The sequence below is a fragment of the Pelodiscus sinensis genome, chromosome 3, assembly GCF_049634645.1.
Source record: "Pelodiscus sinensis isolate JC-2024 chromosome 3, ASM4963464v1, whole genome shotgun sequence".
Lineage (NCBI taxonomy): Eukaryota > Metazoa > Chordata > Testudines > Trionychidae > Pelodiscus > Pelodiscus sinensis.
This window is the reverse complement of record NC_134713.1, coordinates 107,224,263-107,249,511: the sequence shown is the minus strand read 5'-3', so window position 1 is coordinate 107,249,511 and position 25,249 is coordinate 107,224,263. Positions and strand designations below refer to the sequence as shown.

Below are 25,249 nucleotides of genomic sequence, written 5' to 3'. Positions count from 1 at the left end.
CCTCGCGGCACTCGCCGCACTTCTTGAACCCTGGCATTTAAGAAGAATAAACTAACTATTTGAAGAAAAAAGATTTTTTTTAAACTACTAGAACTATTAACTATATAAGAAATATAACTAACTTTTAAACTATGTATATAATAACTATGGGTTGTGTCTCTGTTGTTCTAGTGAACAGGGTTCACGAGAGAGACGTTAATCCGTCCACGGCCGAGGACGGTCAGGGGGAACTGGCGGGAGCCGGACCACCAACGCTCAAACGGCGTGAAAAGCCATGGGCCGTACTTCGCGCATGCGTGGTCCGGCAGACTACGGCTAGAAAAGATCTCTGATCTGCGGCGTCGGGACAGGCCCGACACCTACAGTGGAGCACCCACGGGACACTGCTCGAAGAAGAATAATAATAACGATTTATTAATAAGCTGTTGCAAAACTTTTGTTAGAAAAAGTAAACAGCAGCTAAAGCACAAGTAATAGGCTATACAAAAGCTTTCTCCACAAAGATAAAACACAGCCCATGTATTTATTTTTTAAACATTTATATCTTACGTTTGAACTGTGCCATCTTGCTGTCTAACACCCAGCATGAAGAACAGATTAATATTAAGCCTTAAAAGTTGCTTGAGGGTGGACATGACACTTTATTCTGAATGTGTTAAAGAACTTTTTCTTGTCTTATTTCCTTGGGACATTTGTTTATGGGCTTTTGTACAAAGTGAGACCTGGAAATAGTGGCTCCCAGTCCTTAGCATGAACAGACAAATATATAGACATTTTAATTCTTTGTAACACAGTTCATATTTATCATTGTATAGATGCTATACTATTACTTCCTGAAGATTTTCATTCATACTTTAATTTTACACACAAATGGCAGGGAACGAGGGATACAAAAAGGGAAAGAAATGCCAACATTTTAGCCAATAAGGTTAAAGGGCCTTAGACAAAAATATTAACCTCTCCAAAGGCAAATCAAATGCCAGTGAAAAAGGATATATGAATAAACACAACGAATAATTAGGTACTCTGGGTAGCCCATGAACTCAAATAACATACCAAGAACAATTTTCATCTCCTGAAACTTGGAAAACTAAAAAAGTTTCCAGAACAGCTTTACTATAGTTACCATATCTGTCTGATAATCTGAAATCAAGTGTAACTGTTTTGATGTAAATAGAAACATTCAATTTTTAACCCTATCAAGGGGAAAAAGGAAGCTACAGTCCAGAGTGGATCTCTCTAGACAGCTCAGCATTTCAGTATTATAACAATAGGTGCTCTAGAAATACCGGACAACAACCACTCAACTGAAGTAACTTTCAAGATCAAAGATATCTAACACTAAGAAATGACATCTTATATCGGAACACTTCTATTGTTATCATACTATGATATTGCTCCCAATCTACACAACCTGGTAAATAGGAAGATTTTCTTCCCTTTGAAGATAGTTTTCATGTTTATTTTTAAACTAGCCAAGCAGCCCGTTATAAGACAGGATTTTCAGGTCTCTTCTCCACGTCAGACTTCTCTCCTGAGCCTCCAGTTTATGGCCGGGGGCGGGGCCTGGAGCTGCTGTCATGCCGCACATCACCGCCCTGCCCCCCCTTTCCCTCCCGCCGTGGCGCTCAGCTGACTTCTGTGCTGCTCAGCCGGGCCGCCATGGGGGAGCAAGCAGCCGTTTGGGCCCCACACTCCCCATGCAGCACGGACCACCCAGAGGGAACAGCCAGCATTTCAGCGTTACAGACTCTCAGACACTGGGCTACTATATATATGATTGTATCATAAAACCTCAATCACAAAGCACTGGTTACATACTGGCAGCATCTCTGTATCTGAGAAAATCAACATTCTGCTCTTGCTTTACTGTTTGCAAAGTAACTGACAACTGGTTTGGCAGATTTTTTTTATTATCTTTTCAAATCAAAACTTTTTTAAAAGGACAGGATTAAGTTTTACAATAAGTGATCTTACCTCTTCTGTATATTCTCTCTTAAGAGGGGCACCAGCAGTTACCTGAAATTGAAGGCAAATAAAATTCACAATCATGTAACAGTGCTAGTTAACTGCATGCATTGTCAGAAGTAACGTAACTTTTGTGCTGCAAAAAATAATGCACATTGCCAATACAAAACAACAATAAGACCACTATCTTCCTTTTTGGTGACAAAGTTCAGTACAACCACACATCACAGCCTTACAGAAATTTACAGTCATACAAAGAGAAAGGAAAAATTTATCACTTTCCCTGTATACAAAAGATAATAATTCTTCTCTTCTCAGTTTATTACAGCAGTGACTTAGTGTCAGGGTTTTCTTAAAAAAAGAAAAATAGAAGTTACAGTTAGAAAATTATTGGGTAAAAACGGCAAGTATTTATGCGAGACATTGGTTCTCTGTGTGCATTTTAAATTCTTTCTGCTGATTTTGGTGTAAAAAATGAGCTTTTACAACTGTATATAATGTTTGTACTAAGGATGTTAAGGAATAGTTAACTAAGCAAATGCTTATCGCATAATCAGTTGACTAACTGATTTCTCCCTCCCCCTGCTGCCTCTATCAGATAGGGGGTACTTCAAACTGGCAGCGCTGCACAGCTGATCCCCATCTCAGCTGTGCATCGCTGCTGCTTTGAATGCTGAGGCGGAGTTTCAAGGGGGCAGTGCCACATGGAGCCCGGGGCCCTAGCTGATCCCGGGCTCCATGCGGCATTTCCATGGAACCCAGGATCATCTGGGGAGTCCACAGCTGATCCTGGGTTCCTCTGAAATGTGGCACAGAGCCCGGGATCAGCTGGGGAGTCTCCCACTGACTCCGGGCTCCATGCTGCGCTTCTGCTTTGAAATCCACAAGAGTCCCCGCTGGGGGCTCTGGTACACAAGCATGCAGCCCTGTGTCAACGGGACTGCCCTCTGGCCCCAGGCTTCATGCAGAGTTCTGCATTCCTTCTTTGAAATGTACAAGAGTCCCAATAGGAAATTCCATTGACGACTTGACTAGTAAAATAACTGATAGTTAACATCTCTAGTTTGTACTGAAGTCTAAGATTGCCATATCTGTTTCAATAGCTATTTCCTATAATAGCCTTGGGAGACCTTCTTGAATTAAGTATCTTTGGGATCCATCATATTCAATGATTTATATATTATTGTGGGGCGGGACTGTATGTAACCTTTTAACGGGGGATGTGATCATTGAGAGACCAGAAGATTCAAAAGGACTATGCTAAACAATATGCCACACAAGAATGGACTTTTGGATCAAAATGAGTGAAGTAGTTTTCTTGGGGAATATTTAGCAGGAGATGAATGCAAATTCCTTACCTTCCATTATACTAAAATCTAGCCTTTTGAAGCTTCATCCTGAGACATGAGCCATGGTCTATTGATCACTATTATATGCAGCCACGCTCAAAGGACCTAGTTGGATAAAGGAAAGACTGATCTCCTCTTGAGTGTCCTGATTCTGAGACAGGTACGGGTTTGAAAGGACTGACTCCTACCAGCTCCTTGGCTGGAAAGTATTCTAATATGTGTGTAGATCCTTTTACTTTGTTTTCAATATTATTTTTTCCTCTGGAATGCTTTCACATTCAGAATAAATAAGCTTGCTCATAAAGTGTTGTGTGGTAACGTATGTCAATTGGGCAATTTACAGCCTTTAGAGCAGTGGTTCTCAACTCGTTTCAGTCCATAGACCACCAGGCCAATCAAAAAATTTTCATAGACCACCTCCAGCACATGTAGCACAGGATGAATGAGAGCGCAACCGCTCAGCATGACGGTGGCAGCTACACTGATGCTCAGAGCCTCAGACGGAAGTTACTGGCAGCACAACATGGTTGCGTCCTAGGTGATGCTATGGATGACGTGCTGAGTGCTTGTGCCTAATGGTGTGTGACTTTGGACAATGTTCCTATGGACCACTGAAAAAGTTACCATGGACCACCAGTTGAGAACCACAGCTTTAGAGTGAAAGCAAACTAGAAACATTGGCTTTGTTAGGCATTCTGGCTTACTGGGGAATATCACAGTGTAGGCAGAGAACTGTGCAGCCTGGAAAAATCCTGCTCAAGTCATCAATAGACATGGATTTCTAATGATGTAACACCTGAATAGCAGGGTGTATAGATTGGGTACGCCAGAGGGACCATAAAGGGGGAGGAAGGAGGTGTAATTTCACAAACCATGACAACTATAGAAGAGAGAGCTGGATATAATTCTGACTTGGGCATCTAAAACTTTCACTAGGTTCTGATTGTAGAATCCTGTTTTTATTGGTGATGATATGAGACACGTCAAAAAACCTGTGTGACTTTCAAATTTCAGGCCGAGTTTGTGGGGCATATAAAAGAAGGAAAATGGATACAGAGTCAGTGAAATACAAACATAAAAGACTGTGATGCCATTTCAGAGTCAATTTCCAGTGTACAATTACAGTTTAAAAGCTGGTTCCTCACCAAATTTGAAGTAGCTCTACTGCTTAGAAATCACTATTAACATGTATAAAATGCCTAGTTTCCTTTAGGATTTCTTCAGAATGGAAATAATAAAATCACAGGATGGGAAGGGAACAAGAGTTCATTCCCCTGCACCATCCTTGACAGGTGTTTGTCTAACCTGCTCTCATGCTTTGTTGCTCTTCTCTTGATATTTTCCAATTTGTCTACATCTTTTCTGCAATGTGGCACCCAGAACTGGACATAATACTCCAGGTGAGGCCTAATCACTCTGGAGTAGAGCATGTAAAAATGGAAAATCCACATGAGATGCTTGCCCCAACTGTAGTCACTTACACTGGGAAAAATGCTGGAGTAGAATGAAGAGACTCCCCTACATCTGCTGTTGGAAGATTCTCCCATTGCTAGAACTGTGGAAGACTGACATATTGTTGCCTTCCAAGGACCCCTGGAAAATTCTGGTGTAAAGAGGCATGCCAAAACCAGGGCTGCAGCACACAGGGACACCTGTGTTACTTGCACAGCTCTTATGGGGTGGTCTAAATTATACCAGAGATTGCTACTCAACTAGGGATGTTAGATATTGTGTAACCACATGAAATATTAGCAGTTACATGACTATCTGAAGGTCCCTGGGAACGGAGCTAGAATCCAGTGCACCCCCACCCTCAAGAAGCCCCTTTGCACCACATGCTGCTGCCTCCATACCAGAGGCAGCACCTCAGGGTACCAGGCGGGAGCTGGTCCGCCTGGGGAGCCAGTTTAAAAAAACAGCTCCTCGCGCACAATGGCTGCCTGCAATCTTGCACTGCAGCCTCTGATACAAAAGCTGTATCAGAGGCTGGTCCATGAGAGCAGCACTTGTCTGCGGGGAGCTCAGACACCTGTGGACAGGGGCTGCTGCTGCGGACCAGCCTCTGTCCACTGCAGGCTGAGGCTCACTGAGGACAGAGGATGCTCTGTGGGATGTGGAGAAGCCTCTGTCTGCAGAGAGCTCAGACCACCCCATGGACAGGGGCTGTTGCTACAGACCAGCCTCTGTCCAAGGTGAGCCTGGGCCTGCTTGAAAACTGGCTCCCCATGTGTATTGGCTCCTACCTGTCCCCCTCATCACCCTCTGTGATATTGCCTCTCTAGCAGAGCAGATGTGCAAGGCTGTGGAGAGGGCAGGTGAATCTAATGCTCATGGGGAACCTGCTTAAAGTCAGCGCCTCACGGCCACTGTTCCTCTCCCGTCCCCGTCCGTTGCCTCTGATATAGAGGTAGCAAGGTGGGGTGGAGTGCGTGTAGTCGGCAAGACGTTGACATCCCTGTTCCCAACTATAAAATAAAGAACATATATTCAGATGACAGGAATTAGAAACACTGCCTTTCCCTCATCCACATAACTAGTATATAGATTTAGATGTAAAGTTACTAAATAATCAATCATAGATGATACAGATATTGCCATCTTTCATATATATGTGTATTGCACTCCAGCAGCACAAGGAAGGTGGAACTTGCCTGAAGGTATAACAACCCAGCACAGAGGGCAAATGCAGTTGACAACAGGAATAGACAAAGCACCCTTCTGGCTGCTGGAACAGTGCTTGTGGACAGCTGCAATTCAGAGCCAACTGTAATGCTGCTTTACATGACTTCTTGTGATCTGTATCAAGTATCAAGGAGTCACAAAGGCTTGCTTTATATCGCCACTTTTGTAGCTAGCCTTTGAGATCTATGATTTGGTCCATTCTGTCCTAGTATAGTATATTATGTACATTTTTGAAAGACAAGGATTAGATAAAATAAACACATTGTTTTTTTAAATTCTCTTTTTGATAGAATGAATGAAAAATGTCAGTACAATGTACCATCTGTGAAATTTATGGAGGAACAATACGTCACTAGACAAAAGCGCTGTATGTGCTGGATAACAATGAATTAGGATAACAAATATTTTGGGTATTTAAACTTAGAAAGCCTGGCACCAAAGGTATGAATAAGGGAAAATCTCAGCACTTATTCTCCCTGTGATTAGATATAAGGAAGGCTTTGTGCATTCCACAATTCTGTGGTTGTGGAAACAGCTCTGGAATTTGCCCCCAATATGAGGCTCCACAGAAAGCTGTTTCTCTGGGCAGTATCAGATCCTTTCAGAGTGAGCTGAACAGAGAAGCTGAAACGTGTTGCTAGGCTGGTTAGCAGAGTGCCAGTCACTTACAGATTCTGCCTAATCGAGTGGGAAGTATCTCTGCCATTAGCAATCTACAAAAGCAGGGGGAGCAAAAGATTACTGTGATACACTGGGAATGGGGGAACAGATATCAGGCAGTTTAGAGAACAAAAGGCGGGGAGTGGGAAAGGAGAGGGAGTAAGTTCTCTCTTAGTGGCAGTCACAAGCCAGAGTCTCAAAACTCACTGATTATCACCTCTAATATCATTAGCTCACAGACATTTACCTCCCCCCCATCCCCCTTCTGTTCTGAAATTTGATTTGTCCTTTTCACATGTGTTCATTTTTTAAATTGTATCCTTTGGTATATATGGTTGTGACAATTTTCTTCCACTATTTGATCTGAGGAAGTGGGTCTGGCCCACGAAAGCTCATCATCTAATAAACCATCCTGTTAGTCTTTAAAGTGCTACATAATCCTGTATTTTGATTCCACTAAGCACACTGCAATCTGAATTCATCTCTCCATCTCAGCTGCCAAGCTCGCTGGCTCATAACTGCTCGCATGCACTCAATTATTAACAACACTGAGATGTACAAATTACTATGGTAAGAAGCATGGGAGTGAATGTATATAAATAATTTTAAAAGGGTTTTTAAAAACATAAACAAACTTCACTCCCTTTTCTAAGAATGAGTACTCAATAGCTATCTAATCCTCTCTCATATGGTTTGACTCCTATAATTTACTAGGGAAATTCAAGAATGGACATCAGTGTGATGACATGGTTTAGGAAGGAGAATTTCTAAGTAATTGTTTACCTCAAAAGTTTTCACAGACACCTTTTAAAATTCAGAATTTTATACTTATTTCAAATGTTAATAGTAATTTTTAAGGCTTATCATTTGTGTTTCAAGAATGGTGAAGACACTTACATTTGGCCCTCCTCCGTGCATTTTCAAAGCTCTCACTGTAGCAACAAGCACAACTACGCTGGGAACTAAGCCAGATGCTCTGCATTTGATGTTGAAGAATTTCTCCATCCCGATGTCAGCACCAAACCCAGCTTCAGTTACTGTCAAGGATAGAGAACTCAATTAAAGGCAAGGGACACTTCACTTTATTCTTGTATGCTGCATACTTTTCAAAATGCAACTGCATTCATTTTGCCAACCCCCCAGATAGAGTTCTATTTACATGACTGATTTTGATTATCTTCAACCATTCACTGCTCACAATAAGTTCTCTTTTTCCTGATAAGTAAAATATGTCACTCAAGAGGGCTGCATAAAAAAAGTTTAGTAGCATCCAGTCCTCTGTTACAACTACTTTAAAAAACAAACAAACCTTTTCTCTAGGGTTACCATATTTGAACTTTCAAAACAGAAGACACCTGGTGCCTGCTGGCACGGCTGCTCCACTTGCACAGGAGGCTGGGCTCAAGAGCTGGCAAACTCATCCCCGCACATGCCAAGCTCAGGGCTCTGACTGCTGCCTTGCTGCTGGTGGGGCTGCCGCTGCCCCCGCTGGCTCTCATGGCCACATGCTGTGCTCCCACTTCCCCAAGATTTGTGGCAGTGGGGGTGCCAGGGCTACTGAAAGGCCAGGAGGAGAGAGTGGGGGCCAGGAAGGCTGCTGGCTGGGGTCCGTCCTGGGGCATGAAGTTAAAGGCACCGAGGGGAGAAGTGACATGGCTAGAAAAAGAACCCAGGAATCCTGCTTCCTAGAATCCCTTCCTTTCCCCTGCCCACCCCACCAAGCACCAGCTCCCACAATCCTTAGAGCTGAGACTGGAACCCCCAAATCTAACTAACAGATCCACTGCCTAGCTATAGGAAAGGAAAGAAGCCAGAAATTCTAATGCCCAGTTCCCTGCTCTAACCCAGTGACCCTCCCCTATCCCAGAACCAGCCACTCTCCCAGCCCTGCTGTTCTAACCCAATGAGTCCACCCCTCCCCCAGAGCCTGGCATCCCCAGCTCCCTGCTCTAACCCAATGTCCCTTTCCTCCCCCAGAGCTGGGGACAGAACCTAGTGGGGCAGTGACTCCATCGAGGAGACAATCTCCCCAACATCGGACCTGCCCTGGGTCTCACCAGAGTGGCCACTGCCATAGCCATGTGCTTTTCCCTCCAGGTGCTGGGTCGCATACGCAGAGCGGCTGTTCATGTCTGGGCACACGGCTCCGAATGTTCAATTGAAGGATGGGCACATGCCGTGCCTCCTCCATGATCCCTTTTGCAGGGCAAAATCCCAGACATTTTTAGCCATTTAAAAAAGCCGTCTGGCCGAAGATTTAATAAGTGAAAAGGAGGACATGTCCAGAAAAGCTGGACATATGGTAATCCTACTTTTCTCTATTCTCCCATATCACATATTTTTACTAAATAGGGATGGATCCGGATCTGAAACCCCCTGAATTTTGGGAAAATTTAACGTGTGGCCCATGTTTGCACAGAACAAACACGCAATTTCAAAATTGAAAAACAGGGTGTATTCATGATGGATCTACTCCGAGACAACATTCAAGCAAACAAGGGTACGTCTACACTACAACGTTAATTCGAACTAACTTAGTTCGAATTAGTTAATTCGAACTAAGCTAATTCGAACTAACGGATCCAGACTAAAAAACTAGTTCGAATTAGCATTTTGCTAATTCGAACTAGCATGTCCACATTAAGTGGACCCTGAACCGGGGTTAAGGATGGCCGGAAGCAGTGCCGGCAGGGCATCAGAGGAGGACTTAAGAGTGTGGAGATGCTGTCTCAGGCTAGCCAAGGGCTGTGCTTAAAGGGTCCCGACCCCCACCCCGGACGGACAGTTCTCAGGGGTGCCCCGCTTGCAAAGCAGTCCTGGCTTGGAGTACCCGGACTACCCACACTGGGCACATCACACCACTCGGCCATCAGCCCGGCTGCACTTGCCACAGGCTGCCATCTGGGGAGAGGGGGCAATTGGGGGGCTGCAGGAGAGCTTCCACCCCCAGAAGCCCGCAGAGCCAGCCCAGTCCTCCCCATCGGGGGCTCGTGCCCCATTCCTCCCTCACCTCCTTCCACTTACCCTTCCCTAGCCCCTCTTCTTGATGTACAAAATAAAGATAACGTGTCTTCCAAAATGGAATCTGTCTTTATTGAACAAAACTGGGGGAGACTGGGAAAAGGAGGTGGGAGAGGGGAAGAGAGAGGCTGGGAGAGGGGAGGGCAACTAAAATGATCAGGGGTTGGGAACAGGTCCCATATGAAGAGAGGCTAAAGAGACTGGGACTTTTCAGCTTAGAAAAGAGGAGACGGAGGGGGGACAGGATAGAGGTCTCTAAAAGCAGGAGTTGGGTGGAGAGGGTGCATACAGAAAAGTTCTTCATTAGTTCCCATAAAGAAGGACTAGAGGACACCAAAGGAAAGGAATGGGTAGCAGGCTTCAAAGTAGTAACAGAAAGTTGTTCTTCACAAAGCAAAGAGTCAACTTGTGGAACTCCTTGCTGCAGGAGGCTGTGAAGGCTACAACTAGAACAGAGTTTAAAGGGAAGTGAGATCAAGTGATGGAGGTTGGGTCCATGGAGTAGTATTAGCCAGTGGGTAGGAGTGGTGTCCCTGCCCAAGGTTTGTGGAAGGCTGGAGAGGGACGGCACGAGACAAATGGCTTGGTCACTGTCTTCGGTCCATCCCCTCCAGGGTCCCTAGGGTTGGCTGCTGTCGGCAGACAGGCTACTGGGCTAGATGGACCTTTGGTCTGACCCAGGACGGCCACTGTAAGCTCAGGGCTCAGGGTCGGGGGTCTCAGTGGACCCCCTTGATTCTCTTGCACACCTGCTCCTGGGTGGTCAGGCTGGCAGCTCTCCTGCCCTAGATGGCCACTTTCCTGTGCCTAGTGTGGAGATTGTGGACGAGGTCCACGATGTCTGCACTAGTCCGGGTGGTTGCCCGCCTCTTGCGGTCCCGGGCAAGCTCCCGGGAGCCACCAGCCTGGTCTCGGGAAGAGGGCGAGGGCTGGGGGGCATCGGGTGGGTGGCTCGATCCGTGCCAGGTGCAGGGTCTGCTGGCTGGGTGCTGGCAGGCTTGCACCTGGCACGGGCACCGTAGCCAGCCCGTGCCCCTTTAAGGGGTCTGGGGCCGGGAGGGGGGCAGACGAGATTCCCTGGTATTGGCCAGAGTGGCCACCAGGGAAACCTGGGGAGGGCTAGCCTCCCACTAGTTCGAATTAAGGGGCTACACACCCCTTAATTCGAACTAGCTAGTTTGAACTAGGCTTAATCCTCGTGAAATGAGGTTTTCCTAGTTCGAACTAAGCGTTCCGTTAGTTCGAATTAAATTCGAACTAACGGAGCGCTAGAGTAGCGCCTATGAAAGTTAGTTCGATCTAACGTCTGTTAGTTCGAACTAACTTTGTAGTGTAGACATACCCTAAAACACTAAACCCCTATCATATCATATTGATATGGTGCAACTGATCAGTAGGAGTAATTAATCTTCGGAATGATTTAGCAAAGGTAGCGGTGGATTCTCCATCCTTGACAATTCTTAAATCAAGATTTAATATTTCTTCTAAAAGACATGCTCTAGGAATGATTTTGGGGACGTTCTATGGCCTGTGTTATAGAAGCCAGACTAGATGATCACAATGATCCTTTCTAGCCTTGGAATCTATGAAACTATTAATCTATGAGTTAAAAATATCAAAGGGAAAATGTCTATATTAAGTGAAATAATATTGTTGTATCTGTAGAGTAGGGATGTGACTGGGTTGACCAGTAACCCTCATTCTTAATGTGTGTGGCTTACTGGTTCTGGATAACTGGTGGAGGCTGGAACAGTTCCCCGTCTGCCATGGGCAGGGGGCTACTCCATCCCGGAAGGACCTGCTGCAGGTGGGGTGCTCCAGCTGGCTCCAGCAGACCCAGCCTGGGCTGTACTACATTTAACTAGTTAACCAATAAAATGGGATTTTACATCCCTACTGTAGAGCCATTTGTACTAGTATCTTTCTTCCCCAGCTGCTACATATTCTATTGCTTCAAACCAAGCTTTTCATGTAATTCTAATTTAAATATACTAAGTAAGAATTTCTTTTTAAAGCAAGTACACTACTGATTTAGCAAATCAAAGGTTTACAACTAGAGCCGGTAAAAAAAAATTCTGGTAGAATAGTTTCCCTGCCAGAAAATAATGAATTGATGGAATCAAAATGTTGCATAGGAAATGGCAATTCCATCAAAAGTTTAGATTTAAACCAGCCCTGAATTCCTGCCTATATTCTCCTGAGCAAATCCCTCAGCTCCCTGGCAGATCACCTGATGGGGTACTAGATTCCAGAGGATCCCCATCTCCCCAGCAGTCCACAGAGTCAGCCACACTGTCTGAGCAAGCCGAAAGGTTCTGTTTAATTTTGATCCAACCAAAATTTATGAAAAATCTTGCTCCTGTGAATGATTTTGAATGTTTGACCATCATTCTGCTTTTGGACTAATGTTGTCCCCAAAAAGTTCAAAAACATTTTCTGGATGAAAATTCTCTTTCCTTGACATCTCTGCTTAGCACAATACCACACTTTCCAAACTTAATACACAAAATTAAATTAAGACATCACAGATGCACGCATGAGCATCAACTTATGTCAAGACACTTGTTTTACAAACAAAGCCATACATTATGTTTATTTTTGTCTTATATTTTTATTGGACATAAATATTCAGCAGAGTTGGAACTTGCTTAGATGGCAGGTAAGGTGTGGGCAAAAGTGATAAGTTCTTTAACTGGCTCTCTGAAACAAAGCACAATGGTTCATTATAACTTTAAAATAGTTTTAGAAGTGGCTTAACGTTAATTTAACATGTGGGAATTTTGTTCCTAGTGAGTGGCCCATGGTCTAACATTCCAAAGCCAGTTAGTTAAACCAACATTAGCAGCATTATGAAGTGGAACAACAGAGAAATATATTGTACATAAAATGAATATTTAATAAAAGATTTAAAAAGAGGTCTCAAGCAACACAGCCAAATCATATAAACCTTTGAAAGTCAGTGTCAAGGATTTCCATTGTTAAAATGTCAGGGATCTGATCTGCATCAAATATTTTTCCTATAATAAAAGTGAGTTCCTGCACAAAGATACAGAGGAATCTGAAAAAACAATTCAACTCACAGAATGGCTACAGTAAGTAAAGGAGACTATGGAACAAGTGGTATTTACAGATAATTGCTGTTTGAATCTCTTGAAGCTAGATTCTATTTTGCCTTGTGCACCAACCCAGTTTTTCAGATAAGTTCTGAATACAAAATATGTATTATGCTAGCAGAAAGAATCCACATGGATTTTCAGTATTTTTTACTTATGAACTGAATATTTTTTTAAACATCCAGTCATTGACAATAAATACAGAAAGACACAGTGTTTACCATAGACCTGGGAAGCAGAGATGTGGGGGATGGTCCAACACACACCAGATTTTGTGCCTCATGCCAGTATCCCAGACGCCAGCCCACGATCCCTGCCGCCACCCAGGGTCCTGGTCACCTGCCCCACGGCCTATGGGGTTCCTGACTGCTAGCCATGCTGCTGGCCAGGGGGCCTAGAGATTACGCTCCTGGGGCTCTGCAGCTGTGGCTCCAGCCTGGGGTGGTGAGTGATGCAGATGGGGTAAGGCAGAGAGCCTTCGTTCTAGTACCACCTGTGTTTACAGACTCATTCTCCAACCCTTAACCCAGTTGAAATCATACTTGATGAACTCTAAATGATCTTCACTGAGGTCCAATGTGAATCAGGAAAAATTTGCATCTTCAATACCTGATTTCCCCACATAAGCCTGCTGCCATCATTTTCCAGATTCACTATAGGCTAGTGTCACAACTTCTCCAAAATATTGCTTTGATTACATCAATCTGCTACACATTTGCAACTTACTACCCCAGAGTTAGTCATAATTCTTGCATAATCAACATGGACACCAAAGTCACAACCATGTTACAAATATAGCTAGAGCACTGGAGGGCGATTATCGGCCCATGGAATGGATCTGGTTCACCAGGATCAGCTCCTGATGGGCTGTTGTCACAGTATTTACCTGTGCCTCTGCAGGTATGGGTGCTTACAGCTCTTGCTGGCCGCAGATCACCATTCTCGGCCAATAGGAGCTGTGGAAAGTGGTGTCCTGGTTTGTGCCACTTCCTGCAGCCACCACTGGCCTGAAAGGATGATCCGCAGGCAATGGGAGATACAGGCACCCATACCCGCAGAAGCACATTTTATATATAGTGGCGACAGCCCACCAGGGGCTAACTGTGGCAAACTTTTGAACTGGAGCTTGCCCTCTGTTTTCTACCTATTGCCAAAGATGAATACAACTTCACTACATTCTTGCCCATCATTGACATGTAAATATAACCTCAGAAAAGTCCTTAAGATACATATAAGGGATGTTAAATATCGGTTAATTGATTAATCTCATGAACCCTTATTGGTTACTCAACTATTCTATAGTCCCCGGAGGTGGGGTTGCAGCCAATGTGCTTTGGCCCCACTCCAGAGGAGACCCCTGCCTCTCTGCAATGCTGCCTCCCTTCGCGGACAAGCTGCCTGTTGCCCCGTGATACAGAGGCAGTAGTGTGGGGAGGCAGCAGTCACTGTCTGGGGTGGGGCTGAGCTCCGGGACCTGGCATGAGCTGGAACTGAGTGGGGCTGCTGGCCAGCCTGCTAAACAATTTACTGGTGGAGGGGAGGGGGCAGGAAATGCATGTAGTCCATAGCATTAAACTATAAGCTTTTCCTTACCAGTTAATCAACTACACTATACATCCCTACTCCATATAAAGATTTATGTCACTTTTTGGACCACTTTCTGTCTTCAGCCACAGAAGACAAATCTGACATACAATGTGAAAAAGGTCTCATCACCTTTCTGCATTTGACTTCAGCAACAGTGACAGTCATGTCTGTTTATTACAAGGTCCACAAATATTGTGCGTACACACACACACACACACACACACACACACACACAAACGTTTAAACTACATCCAATCTTTTGTTCAGGTTTCTATTGATCTGGGTATGACTGTTTCCCTACAAATCAAGAATGTTTCTGCTTCTTGACTGCCCTTCCCCAGAACTTCTCTTTCGCCCAACAAACTCACTATATATATTTCTGTTAGGCTCTAAGGTGCCACAGAACTACTCATTGCACATTCTCATCTCAATTGTATCTTATCTCTGAAAAGGGGGACACCAGATTTTGCAGTCTCCCAGCCAGACATCAAACCAACATGCATGATGTTCCTTGGCTTTCCAGAGTCCCATTGCATTAAAAGATGGCGGTAAATCCCAGAATTCAGTGAAGGGGAACACCTTTATTTGTTCAGCTAGACATCTACAACTCTTCAACTTTCTAAGTCCTCTTTCCCTTCAAATGATCACATGCCCTAAAAACTCAACATTTTATAAATGCATTTAACCCTGTACAATCTGAATAAAGCTAGTTTTTGACAATACAGATAAAGGCAGGATGGATTTTCTTATTTTAAAGGCCAAAGTGGGAGAAAGACAAGTCAGGTATGTCAGAGCTTGACTTCTGTATGAGGAAGGAAACAGGATGCAGTAGAAAAGTTGCTGGGACGAAGGCTACCAACTGCAAAGGAAATAAAATGCAGAGTAACGAGAAGATTAAGTAATGTGCCAAACTCTTGTACTTTGAATCCTGTTTGTGTTCAAATAATCAGTGAAATCACTTTTATATTATTTCCTGCTTTCAAATCAGCGTGCCAATGAAAACACAAGAAAATAGAGTCTATGGGGACTTTGGAAGGTTCAAACTGGTTTTATTTCAATGATTACAAGATTAAGGAAACCATTTAACCAGCTATTATGAAAAAAACTATTAACTTAAAAGAGGGCAAAAGTATTGCTTTATTTCAGGATTATAATTTATATTGTGTATGTTTGTCTCCAAAACAAAAGTGCAATTAGCTATTGCACATGATATGTAAAGGATTTTCAGCAAGAAATAAATATATAATAAATAACCCCTTGCTAAGTCATGTTCATGACAAGTAATTGCTAATCATAGTTTTTCTCCATCAGAAAAATACTACAAAGTCAATTACACAGTAAAATGTGTAATGTCAAATCAGCCAAAATTTGTTTCTGGAAAGGTGACTCGCTTACTGCCTGACTTTTTCCACAAGCAGAATTTAAAAAAAAAAAACCAACCTTAAAACAGATTTAAAACAAAAAACAACGCCCCCCCCCCCCCTTGAATCTTGCATTAGTATATCCAGTAAAAAGGTAGTCTTTATGAATGTTCTTCTTTCTGAACTTGTTCCAGTCCTCCAAAGGAGGCAAAATATACTACAGTAGCAAGGTTGTCACTTTTCATTCTCTCAGAGGAAACAGACTAGGTGGCCAGTTTCATAGAAAAGGGTTCAAAAGGGTTTTGTTTTTCAAATAAAACACTCAGCATGGTGGTTTTAAAATAAAGAAAGTTTAGCAGGTCTCTAGAAATCAAATTCATTATTGGGATCACAAGTAGAAAACACTGCAGCATGTCTCTTCAGTGTGATAGGCTACCATGCACACATTACACCTGTTGTTGCTCTCTACACTTGGCTTCCCATAAAACACTGAATTAAATCAAGGCTTTGACCCTGCTCTTCAAAGCTCTCCATGGCCTACGCCCAGGATATCTAAATAACCATCCAAAATAAAGAACGTGCTTAACAACTCAGCTGTTCTGGCAGAATGGAACTCTTAACAATCGAAGTAAAGCTGGTCTGTGCAGGAGAAAGAACTTTCTCTGGGGATAGTTCAATGCTGTGGAATGAACGCTTCCAGGAATTAAGGACCAACAAATCCTCACCACTTTCTTCTCCAAGTGCAAGGCACATTCTTTGACCTTGCCTTGTCTAATATAAACAAGTAACAACAGGCATATTTATTTAAGAAACCAACATACCAAAATAAGACATTCCGCTCCCCATGCTTTTTCCCTTTGGGGAGATTATGAGAAAGAAACACCACATGACTGCTGGCTAGTCATGTTGCTCCATGCGCTATTGGAAGGTGCTCAGATATGGTGATGAATGTGCTTTAAGAACCTATAGAGAACAGAACACAATTATGTTTTTTGTAAAGAAAGCTACAGTAGAATAATCCCAGATTTTTCACTTTTGATTTGTTTCTTTTAAAAACCCCCATCTGTGTTCTTTGTTGTTAATGATTTGTTGTAAAGCTCCTGCAGTAGATTGTATACTAAACATTTGAAAACAGCTTTTGGGACAGTGCACATTAAAAATGTGTATAAAAAAACTGCAGCAGCTTTGAGCTTTTATTAAAACAACTGGGGCTTGATTAAAAAATTAGAGTGCATATTACTCTATTTTTAACATCTATACCTTTGACTCCATAAATGAAGCATCTACGTACATTTTCCCTCTCACAATGGACTGTTCACAAGTGTACAGTTTACTAGTTCACTTTTATTTAATAAATAATTAAAACCAAAACAAACAAATCCAGACACTCACTGCACATCTTCCTCTGGGGAGCGGATGAGAGAACCAAGGCTACATGACAGATGTTAGTCACATGGCTTAACGCACTACTGGAAGGCAGTCAGATATTACAATGTACACAGAATGCAAACATATTCATAATTTAGGATTCCTTTTTCAAGAGATCAGAACTCAACAGATGCTGTATGAACATTTTTCATTTAGATTTACTATAATAAGGTTAACTTTAATTAGCTGAAATGGTAGGGAACTATCTGAACTGCAGCTTAACTTCTTTGAGAAGACTTAAAGCTGGATTCTTGGTCACATTAAGATCTCTTTAAAATTGATGATAGTGTAAATGGACCTCAAGCATAACCGGCATATAAAAGCAATTTACAGCCATATTAAGGCTACTTCACACTTGCACACATGTGTAAAAGGATCCTATTGTAAACGAGAATCTATTACAGGAATACAAACTTTTTCTGTTGATATTTTGTGGTTTAATGCTTCTCTAAATTTTGTATTGTACAGTAGTAGTATCTGGTGTCTGTTACTAGAGAAAAAATATTAAACATATACACAATATAGAAATATAAAGGGCACTTAAATCTCACAGGGATGATCTATACATTCATCCTACATCAAATGGCTAAAACAGGTTCAAATAGCAATGGTTTTTTTCTGTTTTGCTTAAAATTCACTTAATCTAAAAAGCAGGTACATTTTAATAAAGTGAGAGCAGATTGGAAGAGGATTATACTCTATACTGGGCAAAACCCAAAACAGCAAATTATTATGGGACCTTAGACAAGTCACTTAATTTCGTTATACTTTGGTCAATTCAGCCACCAAAACAATTAAAAAGCAAAACAAGCTTACTTAGGAAACAGATGCAGTATGTAAACGAAACACCCCTAAGGGTTTGGCCATAGGGACAGGGGAAATAAGAGAAAGCTCAGAAACACATTGAGACAGGAAAAAGGATAACAACAAGAAAGAGATATTTGTGGGAGAGGTATAAAAGAAAAACCAAAGGGAAATGATTCTTTTCCAACTTTCTACAAGTAGGTACTTGTCACTACGGTCTATAATTCTACTTTAGGGTCAGGATGGGTATGTGCAAACCTCTCTAATGGTTCCCTATCATGATTTTATGTCATCACAAGAATCTCTCAATGGAATTATTGCCTTGCTATACACAATTGGGGATATTTTATTTCTTGAACAGTATGAAGGATGTCAGAAATATCTGAACAGTTCTATAGTTCATGCAGCTGATCAGATTTCATAGTCATGACCACTTTAGAAAAATAGTAAAGTTTCTTCACCTAAAAATACATTTATCAAGCTATAACTCAATATGTAAAACAGTTACACATTAAGCTGTGTACACAAGTTTAGGTTTATGGACTGTTACAAAAAGAGAAGCATTTTTAATCAGTAAAGCTACGGAATTCCACAATAGGATTTCTTGTAAATGGAGGCTGATTTCAGATGAAACTATCTTCCCTCCTATCAACACTTTCTATCAACAAATCAAAATCAAAACAAAACATTTGTATTGGAAGCACCAAGTCAGACACATACACATAAAGTTAAGTTTCAGGACACAGAATTGTGAACCTGAATTCCTGAACAATGCAAAAGGAAATGGAAACTATGAACAGTGAGCTGCCTTTTACTCCTCTGATGTAAACATATCTGTTCTGGTGCAGCTGTCTCCTGGTAAACTCAGGAAAAGAAGAGTTCAAAGTCACAGGCGTACATGAACTTTGAACCTGGAGCTCAAGGCATGTTAGCTGTAATGTACTGAAAAATTCTTGTTTAAGCCACAAGTACCGAGGTGCAAAGATGCCAAAATAAACTAGGTTGGATCCATGATTTATCTAACAGGATACCACATTTTTGTTACTGCTACTAGGGATGAATAAACCAGATGTTTGTCCATTTTGACTCTTGCAATTCATCAGACCTGTCGCTCTATCCTTATGACTGATTTTGGAATTTAGTAAGCTCTATCTTATTCAGAATTTTAAATGAAGTTTCTCTGTTTCCTTTACTTCTGATGTGTCCTCAGATTCCAGTCAATTCAGCTAGTACTCGTTCTCTGAAATACTCTGACACACATGGTCCTATTTTCATTGTCCATACATGTCTACTGCACCATATTGAAATGACAGTTTGTGGATCTAGAAGAGAAGGATGTTGCAGCTACCAGACAGTTGAGGGACACACTCTGGAGGATACTCTAATGGACACGAGAAACATTTTTCATTCTGTAAGGAATTAGTAATTCAACTTGCTTTAAAGGATTTAAGCTCCAGTTTCACTGCATGGCACACCACACTGAATAGATATAGCACCATGGTGTCCAACATGCTAGCCACATAGGTTTGCCAGATGGTTTCAACACAAATACCGGACACACTTGACATTATATCACAATCTTCATTACATCGTATTTAGAAAATATCGGACATTTCTATTTTCTCAATTTGTTTCCCAAACAGAAAGCTCAAATACAGGTCTGTCCAGTTCAAAACCAGACACCTGGAAACCCAACAGCCACATGTGGCTATTTAGCTGGTTGAGTGTGGCTAGTCTGCTATAGCAGTAGCCACTATAGTGGGTATTGATTCAGAACTAGTTGGACACCAAAGATATAGCATTTTACCACTCAATTTGGCTGAATATGTGGTCATTCACTTGAACCTCCAAACTTACAGGACTGCTTATCCTTAACTGTAACAGTATCAACTGAAAGATGCCCTATGCCAGAGGTCTTCAACCTTTCCATGCCTAAAATCGTTCTTTGGCGCTAAGGGCAACTCAGGATTCATCATGCCCTTTCTCGGAGGCCTCAAGCACTTCCCAAAGCACCACCTACTCCTTCCCAGAAACTCACTCACTTGCATTTAGATGGGGCAGGAGACTGGCATTCAGGAGGGAAAGAGGAGCCTCCACGTTGGAGCAGAGTGTTGGGGTGCAGGAGTAAGGAGTACAAGCTCTGGGAGGGAATTTGCCTTAGCCTAGAGCCAAACTCACTCCCAGAAGTCATGTCTAGACTTTTGAAAGAGGGATGTAAATCAGACAGATTGAAATTGTAACTGAAGCAAGGATTTGAATTTCCCGTGCTTCGTTTGTATAATGGCGGCCGTGCATTCTTTCGAAAAAGGGCTTTTCGAAAGTGAAACTGCCGTCTAGAGGTGGTTCTTAAAAAAAACCAAAACACTTTTTTGAAAGATGCTGTACTCTGCAGGCAGCTCCCAGTCAGCAGTGCAGCCATGCTCAGGCAAGCTGCCTCTGCCTGCTGGCCCTATGCTCTCTCTATGTGCAGCACCTGGCTGTGAAGGGCAGAGGGTCTCCATGTGTTGTGCTGCTGCCTGCACCCCTATTAGCCAATTCCTGGCTAATGGAAGCTGCTCAGGCGGTGATGGGGGGAAGGGCAGCACAAAGCTGCCTCTGCCCCATCCCCTCTGCAGGCACCACTTGTTTCCCCCAATCTCAGTTCCTTCTTGCCAGAAACTCTGACAGTGGGGAAGTAGGGCAGGATGTTGAACGGACATGAGGAACACATCTCGAAGGACACCAGAGATGGGAAAAGGTAACTGTCTTTTCTTTTTCAAGTGCTTGTTCACATTCACAGTAGGTGACTCCAAGCAGTACCAATGAAGGCAGGTAGGAGTTAATGGATGTGTAGACAGCAACACAGCTCTGCTGAACCCAGCTTCATCTCTGGCACCATGAACGTGTGGCTTTGCAGATGTCTTGGATAGGGAGATGTGGTAGGAAGGCTGCCAAGGATGCATGCACTTGAGTCAAATGGGCTCTGATAATTGGCAGTGGCAGGACCCCCACCAGTTCATTTCACGACTTTATGCAGAAGGTGATCCAGTAAAAGTACCTAAGCTACAATTAACACTAGGCACCACAGCAGCATTTCTGAATCAAAGTATTTATGTTTTCAACTGAAAATTTATGTTTCCTGATTTCTACCAGCAAGCAGAACTTTTCCCATTGAAAATATCACCAGAAACAATGTTTTTAAAAGTTTTCATTGAAATTCTTGGAGGTGAGAGGGTGTCAGCTCATTTTCCAACCACCTCTAGCTAATTGAGTTAAGTGCTTTCACATGCTACACATACATTTAATACTTACGCAACAATTAATGTGAGTCAGTATTATTATTCCCATTTTATATATGGGGAAACTGAGACAAGAAAACCTATTTATTCAGGCCAGCTAGCAGGATACAGAACTGTGATCTCCTGATTGCAACACCACTGAGACTATGCTTCCTCTTCATTTGATTTATGGGCCAGTTTTCAGAAAGAAAACTGGCCCATAAAACAGCTTTAAATTGAATTCTCCCTGAGCTGAAGTAGTTCAGTGTCTGCACTGCTCTTCAGTGGGGCAGCAACCCCAACTCTGTGCCTTGTTTGTTGGAGACAAGAGAATCTGGCCCAGCAGGACAGGATGGTATGGAGCCCTAAGGAGCAAGGTGGTGGATGTCAGTGGCATAATCATCACACCAGTGCACAATCCAGGAGGTCTTCTGTGACTGCTCCCCATCACAAATGAATTAACTGAAAAATAGAAATAAAGTACTTTCTCTGTAATGCCAGCTGTAATTTTAGATCTTGTTTGTAGCAACAGTAGATAGAAGAATTCAGACAGAATTGTGATTTTTTCCCAACAGTCCTTTTAATACCTTTGCTACAAGGAAAAAAAACCCTACACTTTCCTCTAAAGTGTTAAAATTTCCCTTTTCTAGGACATATGACCCTGCCTTTCAAAAGAGTGTACTTAATGACATTACCAAGGTAACTATATATTTTCTCTTGCTGAATAGATCACAGCTTAGAGAAGAATTATTGCAGTGTTAAAAAAATAAAACCTCTTTACTTTTTATGTGGAGTTGTATAGAACAACAGTTAACACAACAGCAGCATCAGGAGATCTCACTGAGCAATTTGAGAGACAAGGTTATTGACCAGTGCTGTTCACACCTTTAAAAGAATTCTGCTGGGGGACAGCCTGTAATTTTATAACTGTTTCTTTTTTCCTTTTAACTACAGCAGTAATGTATTCAATACTTTCAGGTGAAATGGGTTTTCTTACAACTAAGTTGTCCTTTAATTCTGGACATCTCAATATCAGGAATATATATAGGTATTTACTTTTATTTGTAAAACTACAACTCTAAATCTCTGAGCATAAAGTATAATTTTATGGGACTTAAACACCTTCTCCCTTCAACCTTCAGACCCCTAGTCCACCTCAGAAAAAAATCTAGGAAGAGAGAGAGGCTTTGCAACTGTGCTTGGAAAAGTCAACATTGGCTCTGAAAAAAATCAAGGAGGGGAAGGAGAGAGACCTAGGACAGTTTCACTGAAAAATCAGTCCTCTCTCCATTCAGCCCCAGGGCTATTAGCCTGAGAACCTCTTCTAACCATTGATTTTACAGTTTTGTTTATCTCATGAAAATGTTGTGATGACCGAGGAGTTTGTTCTGAGCGAAAGTAGAACAACATTTTAATAGGCATCTTTGAATACAATGGCTTTTTAATAGCAGTGGAAACACACAGAAGTGATAGCAAAGGGAAACAGAGTGTGCTGACTAAGCATGTTTTCTGCAGCAGCAAGTAATATCCTTGGAGACTGCCATAAATCACAGAGCGGGAACACAGTGTTAAATCAACTAACATGAAAGGTTAGGCTGTGTGTGTATGTGTGTGTTCAAATGTGCACAGTTATCAGAAGGGAGAAGGCAGTGTATCTTGACACTTCTGCTTTGGTTATAAAACAAAAAGTGTTTGTCCACATATTCACTCTGCTGATACCATTATTGGTCCCAACCAAGTGAGTTATAAGATCAAGAAAACATATTCCTGCACATCCAGAAATATAATTTATGCAATCATGTGCCGAAAGTGTCCGTCCGCTGTGTACATTGGACAAATGTCTGACACTTTGCCAAAGGATCAATGCCCACAAAACAGATATTAGACAGGATCACAAAGAAAAAACAGTTTCTTGCCATTTCAACCAGAAAGGACATTGTCTCAATGACTTGACTACCTGCATCCTGCTTCAAAGACTTTTTAAGACTTCACTTCAAAGAGAATCCTCTGAACTGTCATTCATGCTTAAATTCGACACTTTACATGCAAATTTGAATAAAGACGCTAATTATCTTACCCATTACAAAGATAGCTTCCCCAATTATCACCTCTAATATCATTAGCTCACAGACATTTACCTACCCCCCCCCCCATTGTCCCCCTTCCATTCTGAAATTTGATTTGTCCTTTTCATGTGTGTTCATTTTTTTAATTGTATCCTTTGGTATATATGGTTGTGACAATTTTCTTCCACTATTTGATCTGAGGAAGTGGGTCTGGCCCACGAAAGCTCATCACCTATTACACCATCTTGTTAGTCTTTAAAGTGCTACACAGTCCTGTTTTTTGTTTGTACACAGGCAGTGTAGCTTGTAGACCACAGGTCACACTGCAGAAAGCAGTGTTGATGAGAATGATCAATATTTCTATCTTCTGGTCCAATCATTCAAGGCATGCCAAATATTGAGACATCAATCACTCCTATGTAAAGTTAAATTCTAAGATATATATCAGGTTGCTGTTAAAGCTAGAAGTTTCCTCCCTGTACTGGGGTCACAGAGTCTAAAGAGGTTAAGGGTGTGAAGGAGCTGTACTAGCCCAAGAAGGTCCCCATACCTAAGCAGCTACAGAGCATGCTCCAGATGAAGGATCAGCTTAAAAGGGGACTCAGCCGATCAAGGAGAGGAGAGTGAATCTGAAAGGAGGAAGCCAGTTTGCTGCTTCTGGACAGAGCGATTCACAGAAGACTCTGGACAGTACATAGGAGCCAACTGGTAAACCAAGGGCCTGACCCTTTTCCTTCCCCTGCTCCCTGCCAAGGGGGGAATAACTGGGATGGGGTATACCCATCTTACTGCTGAGACTGATTGGGAACCCTCTGCTGGAGGTAGGGAGAGTGCAGCAACCATACCCCAAACTGGACAGAGAGCAGAGAGGTTGAAAGTAGTCTAGGAAAGGCTGGTCTGATGTATCAGGAAGAGGTGACTCTAAGGGTACGTCTAGACTACCGGGTTTTGTCGACAAAAGTGGACTTTTGTCGACAAAACTATACCAGCGTCTACACTACCGCTGAGTTCTGTCGACATAACATCGACAGAACTCAGCAGTTTTGTCGACGCTGGTATACCTCATTTTACGAGGCATAACATCTTCTGTCGACAGAAGGTGTTATTGCCTGTAGGGTTGCGTCCAGACTACGGGGTTCTGTCGACAAAGCAGCTTGCTTTGTCGACAGAACTCAATGTGTCTGGATGCTCTATGTCGACAGAAGGGTAGTCTAGACGTACCCTAAGATGCTCCTCCCTTGATCTTTGGCCCTCTATCTCCCTCCTCCTCCCCTCCCAACATCTGGGAAAACTCAGGGAGCACCAGGTTGGCAACTAGATGCAGAGACTGCCTGGCAAGGCCATTCTAGGGTTCTGGGGATTACTGAACCACTGTCTGCCCAATGGCCTGAAAGTGCTTCAATCCCCCACATTCTTCATTCACTAAGACAAACATGTTGTAAGGGACAGTTTCTTCAACTCTGTGCTTCCCCATAATGCAGGTTAATGCCAATTTACCTTGGCAAGGACAGGAGACTTCATCATGATTTAAGCACAACCTTTAACCTGTGTCTGGTGAAACATATAAAAATGGAAAGTAGCTTCTTTTTTATTTTCATTCATATTTAATTTTAGCTGGAGGGTATCTTCTCTACATGAATTGATTATGAGGATGTTACCGGGAATGGCAATTTTGACAAAGTTACTGACCCATGTTTTATGAATTTGTGAAAAGGGACATCTAGTAATCACCTGCAGGAGGAACAGTATTTCACTGTGTTAGCAACAGGTCTCGATGGGAAAAATATGTTGAAATGTATGACACAATATATAAATTACTCTTCAAGATTATGCAGGGAGCCTAGAAAGAGAGCAGTTTGCTGCTGAGAGCCTGCAAGGAAGAAAATAAATGTTTTGAACTCACGAACAAGTTAATATGAACAAATAGCATGCTTTTTCATACACTGTTCAACA

General features: G+C 42.4%; 1 protein-coding gene across 3 annotated transcripts in view; it reads right to left on the bottom strand.

The window, feature by feature from the left end:
• MTHFD1L (methylenetetrahydrofolate dehydrogenase (NADP+ dependent) 1 like) overlaps nucleotides 1-25,249 on the bottom strand; it is a 246,840-nt gene that overhangs the window by 88,579 nt on the left and 133,012 nt on the right. For 2 of the 3 annotated variants that reach the window (XM_075924433.1, XM_075924434.1), the window contains 2 exons: nucleotides 7,557-7,696; nucleotides 1,978-2,019 (listed from right to left, as the gene is read on the bottom strand). In XM_075924433.1, coding sequence (XP_075780548.1) covers nucleotides 1,978-2,019; nucleotides 7,557-7,696 — 182 coding nt within the window. Of the gene's footprint in view, nucleotides 1-1,977; nucleotides 2,020-7,556; nucleotides 7,697-16,562; nucleotides 16,703-25,249 lie in introns of those variants that run through there. The other variant, XM_025180633.2, reaches the window with a different exon arrangement.